General features: G+C 36.5%; 2 protein-coding genes across 4 annotated transcripts; both read left to right on the top strand.

Moving 5' to 3' along the window:
* The first annotated feature begins 645 nt into the window (after nt 1–645).
* On the top strand, nt 646–5,516 carry hexa (hexosaminidase A (alpha polypeptide)). 2 transcript variants are annotated; one of them, XM_016673717.1, is made up of 14 exons: nt 646–962; nt 1,393–1,497; nt 1,588–1,653; nt 2,183–2,229; nt 2,342–2,452; nt 2,529–2,630; nt 2,823–2,955; nt 3,272–3,452; nt 3,603–3,689; nt 3,778–3,850; nt 4,365–4,539; nt 4,837–4,927; nt 5,033–5,140; nt 5,260–5,516. In XM_016673717.1, exons 1-14 carry the CDS (start codon nt 692–694, stop codon nt 5,321–5,323), a joined length of 1,614 nt encoding a protein of 537 aa, XP_016529203.1. In that variant the 5' UTR covers nt 646–691; the 3' UTR covers nt 5,324–5,516. The 2 variants fall into 2 exon arrangements, with proteins under 2 accessions (XP_016529203.1, XP_016529204.1); XM_016673718.1 differs by lacking the exon at nt 646–962 and having other exon boundaries at nt 1,478–1,497; nt 2,178–2,229.
* A 2,633-nt stretch (nt 5,517–8,149) lies between these two features.
* LOC103141255 (photoreceptor-specific nuclear receptor) lies at nt 8,150–11,025 on the top strand. 2 transcript variants are annotated; one of them, XM_016673720.1, is made up of 8 exons: nt 8,150–8,373; nt 8,924–9,068; nt 9,196–9,299; nt 9,402–9,659; nt 9,792–9,979; nt 10,275–10,512; nt 10,604–10,709; nt 10,810–11,025. In XM_016673720.1, exons 1-8 carry the CDS (start codon nt 8,286–8,288, stop codon nt 10,940–10,942), a joined length of 1,260 nt encoding a protein of 419 aa, XP_016529206.1. In that variant the 5' UTR covers nt 8,150–8,285; the 3' UTR covers nt 10,943–11,025. The 2 variants fall into 2 exon arrangements, with proteins under 2 accessions (XP_016529206.1, XP_007556873.1); XM_007556811.2 differs by having other exon boundaries at nt 9,399–9,659.
* The last annotated feature ends 446 nt before the right edge of the window (nt 11,026–11,471 follow it).

Below are 11,471 nucleotides of genomic sequence, written 5' to 3'. Positions count from 1 at the left end.
GGCCTTACGTCAGACAAACTAGAAAATAAAATGTGAAAAGAAATTTAATGTCTTTCTTTATCAATGTCGAACCTGGGTTAGCCAAACAGTATAATAAGTAAGTAAAATTTGTTCCCAATGTTGGCAATATCTCACTCGCACACTTAATGTTAAAAAAAAACCAAAAAAAAAAAAAACCTCTACATTTGTGTTTTAAACCTCACGATTGTGTCCCAATAAAATTTTAATGGTAACATTTCAGTAAACCACCCTAATGTGTAATAGGTTTGACTTTTACTTTTGTTCCTATGCCCAAGCTTCAATAAATAAACTGATAAATAAATAACTAATACATTGTGCAGAATGGACTTAATCTTCTCTTATAAATCCTTCTAGCATATCATTACTATTACTTGGCCAAAAATAAATATTTTGTTTATTTATTTATTTGTGTATTTGTTAAATGACCTTCTTAGTTGTGAATAGGCCAATAGTATAATAAAACTCCTGAACTTTTAAGGCTTTGTGTGTTGATGGCCCCCATTTAGACGCCCCTTTGAAAATGTTGGCAAGGCACCCCTGGTAGTAGTAGTACTGCTATTATCATGTATATTAGTAGGCATAGTGGTAAGCTGCCTGTTGTTTACCTCACCTGACTACATGCTCCTATGCACCTGACTAACTCAGTTGGGCTGAAGGTGAAAAGTCGAATATGAAAGTCATGTGCTCAGTAAATCCTGGACACTGCACTCTGATAAAATATATTTTCCTACTACTGATCATAATTCATCTCGGCTTAAACACAGCAGAGAGTGTGTGGCCACTGCCACAAATAGTTATCCCCTCTCCAGAGAGATACCAACTGAAGCCCCAATCTTTCAGTTTTGGATATAGAAGAAACTTGGATACAAAGCACAGCTGTTCTGTTCTGGACGCAGCATTCAAGAGATATTTTTCCATTTTATTTCCAGGATACACTTATGGTGAGTGTACTTAAGAAAATATAAATTTTTAACTTTATTTGCATTTAGAAGCCAACTTGATCACTTTTAGCATAGCTACACAATTATTATTTTTAAATTTTAAAACAACTCACTGTCGGTAAATAACCCTTATGTGTTTTATCATGAACCTAATAGAAGACATTCTGGTGATAACATATTTAAAACGGTGAATTGCTTAGTAGTTTTGTTATGAACGTTTTGTTTGTCGTTGTGCCTTTTAAAGTAGATGAATGGGTTTTGTAGAAACAGCAGCTCAGTCAAAGCCTGTTACCACAAACACATTCAATGACAATGGGCCATGCCTATACAGCTTTACCCTTGTGTTGTCTAACAGTACAATACTTTGGTTGGAACATTTGTACATTTTAGTAAAATGTCATTTATCTATATTTGCACTCATTTTTCACAGGGAACGATACTTTACAACTCAGTGAGAATGAGGTATTCACTCTCACAATTAGTCTTGACCATCATGACTGCCAGGGTTACCCAAACCAAGACTCTTCAGAGAGATGTAAGAATAAACATGCATAAAGAGGTATTAAATTTACAAAATCCAAATGGTAAAAGCTATCACTGAGAATTTTTCCCATTTGTGTTTTAGACAAATTGAGTGTCTTTGCTGGGCAAGCATCTCTAAATGCAGAAACTGTGTGGGGTTCTCTAAGAGGTAATTGCTATCACTGTATTTTTAAAGAATTAGAAAGTACCTTATTAAAATGAACATAATGGCAGTTAACTAATGTTATCAATAACTATTATTGATAACAGTTATCAATAATAGTTGATTCTGTTGGTGAAAAACAACAGAATTTCAGTTTTTTTTCTTACCAAGTCCAGGATCAGAGACTGGATAGGTTATGGGTTTCAACTAGAGTTTTGTTCCAAGTAAAAAAACAAACAGATTAAAGTGACAAATTAGAGCTACTAAAGACTTTTTAAAATGAAACCCCCAACTTGTTTATTGCTGAACAAGTCGTATTGGCATCAAAAGTAACCCATCTTTCTCAGCCCTAGCTTAATATGACTATGTAAGTGACTACATGATGTCTGTATTGGCATTCAAAACAAATTTAACCAACAAACCTAATATTTAGGGTAAAGAAATAACTCAGTACTTTTTTGAATGTGAATGTCCATCTTATATGAATATTTAAATAAGAGTTTTTAATGTGTGTTTTTTTTCTGATCAAGCACAGGTCTAGAAACCTTCAGCCAGTTGGTGTATCAAGATGATTTTGGCTCAGTAAGTCAAAGTTTCTCAAATACTAAAGCTCAAGTTTATAAATGATATCCATCATTAAGCAATGATGACTTAGCTTTTAGTTATTCGTTTTTATGTATTTTTTGTTTTTCAGTATTATGTTAACAAGACTGAGATTGAGGACTACCCACAATTTAACTACAGAGGAATTTTACTGGACACTTCACGCCACTACTTACCAGTGCAGGCCATTTTAAAAACTCTGGTAACAATCATGCGTCATCTTAGCCCGTATTTCTGTTCAATTGATCATCCATGGCCTTTTTGTTTTTCTTTTCTAGGATGCAATGGCCTACAGTAAGTTTAATGTATTTCATTGGCACCTTGTTGATGATCCATCATTCCCTTACCAAAGCCAAAAATTCCCAGACCTTTCCAATAAGGTATGTGATTTGGAACAGCTGTTAAGTTGTATTTAAAGACAATGTATTTTAAGAAAAAAAATGAAATAAGCATTAAACCACACTCAATTATGGATTTCCATAGTGAATATTTATGGCCCCCTGCTTCTTTAAGTCACGAGTGCTGGGAAGTTGCCTCCTCCCTAAAACCAAAAACTTCTGGCTCTGATACAGGGGGCTTTCCATCCAGTGACTCACATCTACACACAGTCAGATGTGAGAAGGGTGATCTCATATGCCAGGATGCGAGGAATAAGAGTCCTTCCGGAGTTTGATTCGCCAGGCCACACAAAATCTTGGGGAAAAGGTACAATTTCAAAGCAAAATAAAGAACATTTAAAACAAACAAGCAGTGAACCAGTCCTCCAGCTCTCATTCGTGAATGTTGTGGTGGTATGTTTTTGTAGCACAAAGCCTTGATAAGTATTGTGTGTTCACACTGACGGTCTCGGTTTTTAAACCTTAAACCACACAAAATACTCTAAAAGTGCTAAAAATAAAATCAAGTCAATATTTAGTATGTGCATTGGTTTGCTCCACCAGCCATTTAATGTGATAACTATTTATTTTATGTATATATGTATGTATATGTATATATATTTACTAAAGGATTTATGTCTCAGGTCAGTCTGAGTTGTTGACTTCATGCTACAGAGGGGGCACTCCTTCAGGGACTTTTGGACCTGTTAATCCAACACTACCCTCCACATATCAGTTCATGGCGTCACTTTTGAAGGAAGTGGCCTCTGTGTTTCCTGACCCCTATATCCACTTAGGAGGAGATGAGGTCGACTTTTCTTGCTGGTAAGTTTGAAAATTGAAAGTAAGTCAATGTGAAGAAGAGAAACACAAACATAATATTCAACTGAAGTAGTTTTCAGCTGTCAAAAAAGCTGCAAGTCATCACTGAGTGTAACAACACGAAAGTAAATACTTCCCACTGCTTTTTTGTAGGAGATCAAATCCTTACATCCGTGCATTCATGCGCAAGATGGGTTTTGGATTGGACTTTTCTAAACTGGAAGCATTCTACATTGAAAAGTAAGGCAATAGAAGAGAGATTTTGGGTTGAAGCCTACATGCAAATCAAATCTATAAAAAAGATTAATATGTCCACTTTTATTAACAGAATTGTGAACATCACATCAGTACTCAGGAAGACATCCATTGTGTGGCAGGATGTTTTTGACTACCATGAACGAGTAAGGATGCGGCAACAGATATATGTACTGTTGATTGAAAATGACACGTTTGTGTCACAGAATGTCTTTAGAAGTTCATAATTTATAATCCAAAATTAGCTAAAAAAAATAAATCCATTATCTGTACCCATGTAATCCTTGCCAGACTGTGGGGGGGCGGAGGGGCTGGTGCTGGTGCTTATCTTTTGCAGTTATTGGGCGAGTTACTGGAAGGCGATAATTTTATTTGACATTCATGCACAGTGTATGTAGAGTTTTGAAAAGTTGAAATCCCCTTTGACTGAAATGGTACCACAATGTTCTGGATATTTGATTGAATTGTAAATGTGATCATATTACAGTGGTCAAAATAAAAGTAAAGAATTCAGTTTCTCAATGACTGTCATACAAACAACAGCGGCTATTATTTTTCAAGGTAAAAGATGAAGGATGCCATACAAGTGTGGATGATGTGGAAGGCAATGTACCACTGAAACTGTGTGCATATATAATGTTGAGTTGTTTTGTGTTGCAGCGCAAGTTTTTGTCAGTGGTGGAGGTATGGAAACAGGGCTGTTACCTTTGTGAAGTACGCAGGGTTGTTAAAGCTGGACTCAGGGTGATTCTGGCCTCTCCGTGGTATCTGGACCAGCCTGGACCCACACACAACTGGGCCCGCTACTATAATGTGTGGCCACTAGCCTTCAAGGGTTAGTGAAAAACAAACAAACAAACAAACAAACAAACAAACAAACAAACAAACAAACAAACAAAAAACAGATGTGCTGTGAGTTGTTCAGGTTGTGAAAATAACCTGATATGTAGTTCTCAATTTCAGACAACCAATTTCTTCACTGACGTTCCATTGATTGTCAAACCACCAGGTGGCAGCAAATCCCAAATTTTATAGAACAAAAAATAGACTTTTGTGAACTCATTTGTCATTATTTATTCAGTCTCAAGAGTAAGAATCTTTTATTTTCATTTTTATTTTTTTATCTGACCAGGTACTGAGAAGCAGAAGAGTTTAGTGATCGGAGGAGAAGTCTGTCTGTGGGGGGAATATGTAGACGCTACCAACCTATCCCCACGTCTCTGGTGTGTAAGACCCAAACATCTCTTCAAAGATAAAATGTTATTGAAAAATGTGCTTGCTTGACAAGAATGTCTTTAATTCTTGTCTTTAATAATCAAAATGAACAGGCCAAGAGCAAGTGCTGCTGCTGAGAGACTTTGGAGCAATGAAAGGCAAACCTCCTGTGTTGAAAGAGCATTTCCACGACTACAAGAGTTTCGATGCAAGCTCCTGAGGTACTTTAGCATGTCCGCCTTTATACCACTTACTGCTGGCCCCTTCAGCAAAGCACTACCATGCTTTTTATAATGTCTGCCTGTTACATTCTCTTGTTTCTGCTTCACTTCCTGTTTAGACGTGGAATCCAAGCTGAACCTCTTTATGTGGGCCACTGCAAACATGAGTATCAAAGTGGTTAAAGGATGATTTTGCATTCAACCTTTTTAATCATTTGTAAAAAGAGAAGATAAAAAAAGAAAGAGATGAAAGAAAATACAAGGAAAATGCGATACTTGACACATTATTTTTTGGGTACCCAATTTTACATAAAAAATGCAAAGGTATTTTTTAGCTTTTTTGAAATTTACTGATGTTATTTCTTGAAATACAATAAAATACAGTGTGCAGATCATGTAAGCTTTTTGTCCCTATTGTGTTCTTTCTAATTAAATTTAATTCCCTCTTCAATTCTATGAAAAATAATGGGACGTCAATTTCCTAGAGAACCTTTTAGCTTATACAAAATGCATCAGTTTTTAAAGTATAAAAGAATTAAGGTAAAAAAAAAAGAGATAAACCAAGTATATTAAATAAGAATTACTTTTAGACCACTAGAATGGAATATTTTAGAGTGCAAAACTAAGATGATGCAATTGAAGTCATAAATAAGATTGTGAGACAGACTTGTGGAATGATACAAACAGAAGTACATGAGGGATCTGGAGAACCTGTATGATTAAAGAAAAATATAAGTACTTTCATCAATTCCAGAATGCACAGACAACAAACCTACACTTTAACAGCTGTGTCATGTGAACTTGCCTTCTTAGGCAGTTGAAGTTCTAAGTATTTGGAATGAAACCATGGTTTAAAATAGCTTCATTAACATAGCTGTTAAGGTAATGAAATGGTTTCTCATGATACCTCCCAGTTGTAGTGCAATAAAAAAAAAGATTAAGAGGGCGGGATCTAAAAGCAAACCTTGTAAATTGCCATTGGGTTACTCATAATATTTGGATGAAGCTGAGTCAATAAACCCATCTAATTTTTGACAAAGAACAACAACACAACAACTCAGTCTTACTAAACTATTTAGTTTTTTTTATTTTTAAAGAGTCACATTATATTTCAAACCTTAAAATCCTGTTGAAATGCTTTTGGGCATAGAGAAACACTATTTGTTTTCTTTGGTTTTTCCTACTTTTTTAACCAGTGAAAATAATATTATGCAAACTTTAACTGACAAATAATTTGACCCCTGAAGAGCTCTTACTATTACATTTCTTGTGACTGGTAAAGTCATAAAATGCCACACACAGAGCATCTCCAACACATGAGTATTGCTTTACTCATCAATAGCCACAATTTCATGTCAGGATCTGACAATGTCTGTGTCCCTGTAAAGACCAGATACATGCTGGCAATTATGAGCATGTATGGATGTGGACTTAAAAGCTGCATGGAGCTTTTAAGTCCACATCCATCATTTTGCTACTACAGCTAAAATGTCTTGGTCTTCTTTTTTATTTCAAAGCAAACTATGCAGTGCATGGCCTATGGTTTTGGTTTTACAGAAACTGTTCATTGATTTAGCCATCAGATGGATTACAGTGAATGACAGCAGATGGCAAGAGACGGCAATCCCTAAAAGCCAGAGTGCTGACACCTCAGTCCTTCTACTTTATCTGTTCTGGAGGAGGGGTGAGGGCAGAGTGAGGTTGTGAATAATGTTCGGCTGGAAGTCAGGAATTGCTGACCACAAACTAGCCAAAGTTTATTTATGACAGAAAAACTATTACCATTCATTTATGCCTTTTCCAAAGTCATACATTAAAATAAAACACTTAAAAAAATACAATAATCAGTTTTGCTTCAGCAACCTTACTCCACCTGCTCCATATGCATAAAGAGAAAGGTAACAACTCGAAAAGTTAAGCTCACTCTTTGACAATAGCTAAAAGGAGATTACATCCAAAAGCTGCTTAGAGTGATGCAGAGGTTTGCAAACTACCATTCAAGGGCATCTTCTCAAGGACGATAAAGTTATGTCTTGCACATAATCTCTTCTAAACTCCATTCATGTGCAGGATTTCACTCTAGGCTCAGAATGCTATAGCTGTGCGCAATGTAAAAACACATTTAAAAACAAGCAGTCAATAAATAATGAGCTATGAATATAAGAATGAAAAAATAACAAGGGAATGAGCAAGGGTTTTTTCCAGTGACGTGCATGGATTCACCTGCAGGGATCTGTTGTGATAAAAGTTTCCACTAAATACGTAATCACTTGGCTCATGGTGGCCTGCTGCTAAAGATGATTGACACGTATCTTCATAAGAGTCACAGGACTCAGGTGTGAAGGAACGTGACCGCTATCCTCAGTAGTTAAACCTCAAAGTAGCCCTTTGCTGATGGTTGCAGCATGTTAGTCCTGCCTACATCTGGACTGTTGAGCTGGTTAGATAAACCAGGGAAATCAGATTCAGGATTATGATAAAAATCCAGTGTAAAACTAAATCAGAAGTTATAAGTTTAAACTGGCCTCATTTGGACCGTTTAAACTTGAACTTAAAAAAAGTGCACTGATGCAATGGCATGTTTTCCCACAACAGTGGCATGTCTTTGATATTAGTATTCTCTAATGCATCTTTTCTCTATCCACGCATGAGCTTAATTGCTAGATTGATTTTGCCTCCATTAAGTCTTTGACTCAAAAGACCTTTTAAAATGTTACATTCTGGATTTTATTTTGATGTTAAAAACCTGTCTTCCTTGCTAAAGAGAAGTAGTTCAGCTTCTCTTTTGGAAGAAGTGTTTTCAGTACTTGTTGAGACATTGGTTCTCCACTGTTGACTACTTTGCAAAGGCCACACCAATCTTTAGCACAGTAAAGATTAAGAGGATGACACATTGGTATTTGCTTACACAGCGACTGGTGTTAATCTTCTTGTCCTCCTCATGAAAGCCCCCAGACGACTCAAGTTCTCACACTCACTCTGGCAGATCTGGCAGTGACCCTGCATTACATCAGACAGTTTGTGTTGGGTGATTTTATTAACAAACAAAAAAAATCATTTTTCTATTCCGTGATTGATTTTGATTAGTCTGTTCTTCCTTTAAAAGATTTAATTTCCATATTCACGTATAGTGGTACAATAAATAATGGAAGACCAGGTGATTAAAGTAGATTGTTTTTCACAGGATGACTCCAGCAACTTCACAAAACAGAGCCTAGATGGAATTCAACAAGGTATGAATTCATTTTTTTTTCTCCATGACATACAAACCAATTAAGTTACCGTATTATTTGCATTATATTGAGATATATATATATATATATATATATATATATATATACAATTTTTTCCATGTCTGACACTAAATCAAACTGAACTTTTCCTAGTTTTGAGTCAGCAGGATTGCCAAAAACTATTTGCTAATGACAGACTTTTATATTAGCTTTCTTAAATTCAGAAGTTTACAAATAGTTCCTTTGATGGAACTGACTATTAAGCTGAAAGACATGGGTAAAAAAATTGGGGTATCCTTCCACAAGGTTGTCACAATTCTCTGTTGAATATATCGGATCATTAGCTCTACAACCACATTACATTACTGTCTTTAAGACGTTTGAAACAGCCTAAGTTATAACATTACACCTTGCGTTACGATTTTGTCCATGATTACAATTACTGGTTGCTGCAAGGCTTCATAACAAACTTAACAAATATATAAATGTAATATTTCTAAAGATTAAGCATTTGTTTAAAAGATTCCCTTTGGCCGTTTATTCTGTGCAGATAAAAGTCCTCTTAAAGCTCTCGGTCAAGCCTTGCTTTGCAAAGTCTGCTCTGATTCAAGCAGCGGCAAACACTATGGCATATATGCCTGCAACGGCTGCAGCGGCTTCTTTAAACGCAGTGTACGAAGAAGACTCATCTACAGGTGAGTGAGGGCTCATGCAATAAATGTTGTATTGCAAGGACAGTAACAAATAAGTCCAATTGAATATGAAGTATTTTCTAAATCAGTTATTTTAAGACTTATGCATGTGTTTTTATTAACCTCACAGGTGTCAGGCTGGGACAGGCAAATGTCCTGTTGACAAAGCTCACAGGAACCAGTGCCAAGCCTGCCGACTAAAGAAGTGTCTCCAAGCTGGAATGAACAAAGATGGTAAGATATTTTGTTTTGAGTTGATTTTAGGTCTTCAGTGACATGTATGTTATTTTAACTTTTGTTGAAACTATACATCTTCCATTTTGTCTTTGGCAGCAGTGCAGAGTGAGCGTCAGCCTCGAAGCACTACGCATGTCAGTCTCGATTCCATAGATGTGGAGGCCAAGAGGGAAGACCTCATTAGCACACAGGAGCTCACCACTTCCGGCCTCTACTCATCTGTTGGATTTAGACCTCTGGTCACATTGCCTGATCCCGGTTCTGCATCTGTACAACCCAGCAGCAACCAAAAAACTCACTGCTTCATGGTCAGCTTGCTGACAGCAGAAACTTGTACTAAACTGGAGCCGGAGGATGGTAAGGTCATTGGAAATATGGACGAATTACTGATACAGTGGGGAGCGATATATAGTATATATGTATGTATTGTATTAATCTCGGCTTCTACAGGATTCTGTTTCTTGCATTTTTTTTTTTTTTTGCTCATAGATGAGGAAAATATTGATGTGAAAACAAACGATGCAGAGAAGGACAACTCTTCATTAGACCGCGCCAGGCTTACATCCATCTCCGGCTCTTCAGAAAGTTTTGACGAAACAGCAGCTCGACTTCTCTTCATGTCTGTGAAGTGGGCAAAGAATTTGCCCGTTTTTGCTCATTTGCCTTTTCGAGACCAGGTGAGGTGGATTGTAGGTCAGGGCACTATGACTCCATGTTCTCCAGTGCCACTCTCCTGCAACCTTTGGATGCTTCCCTGTTCCAACACACTTAAGTCAAGAGGCTGGATTACTTCACTGGCATGTCAGTGAGTTTTGCAAAGGTTTAGTCATTTTCCATTCATTTGATGCAGGTGTGTTGGAATAGAGACGCATTCAAAAGTTACAGTGGTACTTGAGGGATGGAGTTTCAGACCTCTGCTCTAGGTTTTTGGCTTCTGTCTTCTAATATTACACATTTCTGTAAAATCTCAAGGTGATTCTGCTGGAAGAAGCTTGGAGTGAGATGTTCCTTCTGTGTGCCATCCAGATGTCTCTACCTGTGGACAGATGTTTAATTCTGTCTCCAGAACTTTCCCCCACTCGTGAGGTTAAGACCAACCTGGTCTCATCTGAGATGCAGATTCTTGAAGATGTATTCAGTCGCTTCAAGGCTCTGGTTGTCGACCCTACTGAATTTGCCTGTCTTAAAGCAATAGTTTTGTTCAAGCCAGGTAAATAAAACTCCAACTACGTACAAAACCACTGTGTATTCTGTAAATTTGATAATCCGTATCATCTTTGCTTTTTGATTACCCGGCACAGAGACGCGCAACCTCAAAGATGCCAGCCAGGTTGAAAACTTGCAGGACCAGTCCCACTTGCTATTGAGCCAGCACATTCAATTGGTGTACCCTGGCAATGCTTCAAGGTGACAAACTGTATCTTTAAAATATTACAAAGATCTTCAAGCATGTTTGAAAATAAAAAAGGGAGAAAAAATAAAACACTTTTTGCTCTTGCTCAACAAGGTTTGGGAGGCTGTTACTTCTGCTGCCATCTCTCCACTTCTTGAATTCACGTAAGATAGAACAGCTGTTCTTTCACAGGACAATTGGCAACACACCCATGGAGAAGTTACTGTGTGATATGTTCAAGAACTAAACAAGCATAAACTGAAGCTTCCCCAAATGTATCCTTGTTTCATGTTGTGAATATCTTTTTCTCCAATAAAATTTGAAATCATGTGTTTATTTGTCTTATTTGCCTACATGTAGTGTAAATTCTTTGCTCTTTATTAAAACAACAACAACAAAACAAAACAAAACAAAACAAAAACAATAACGGAACATAATAAAATCATAACAAAAAGGACAATCTGGGCCAAATAATGGGTTAACAGAGGAGCTAATCAAGTTAAGTAAGCTAAGTAGTAAGTAATAAGCTAAGTAATTTACAAATTACTTACAAAGTCATTTGTGACTTTGTAATGAAAAGTCACAAATGAACATTAAAGAGTTTTTTGGAGCATACCAGAAACTCCAAAGCAAGTATTTTTAATTTCCTGTAAACATTTTATTTATATGTCAAAAATGTTATTTTTATGGAGGTTCTGAAACGTTCATCTCTTCTTTTTTTTCTTTTAATTTTTTAAAGTGTAAACAATGAAATCTGTGCAGCAAAAGAAGATCCA

The sequence above is a fragment of the Poecilia formosa genome, unplaced genomic scaffold (genome assembly GCF_000485575.1).
Source record: "Poecilia formosa unplaced genomic scaffold, Poecilia_formosa-5.1.2 Scaffold81, whole genome shotgun sequence".
NCBI lineage: Eukaryota > Metazoa > Chordata > Actinopteri > Cyprinodontiformes > Poeciliidae > Poecilia > Poecilia formosa.
This window is presented reverse-complemented; position numbering and strand designations above follow the sequence as displayed.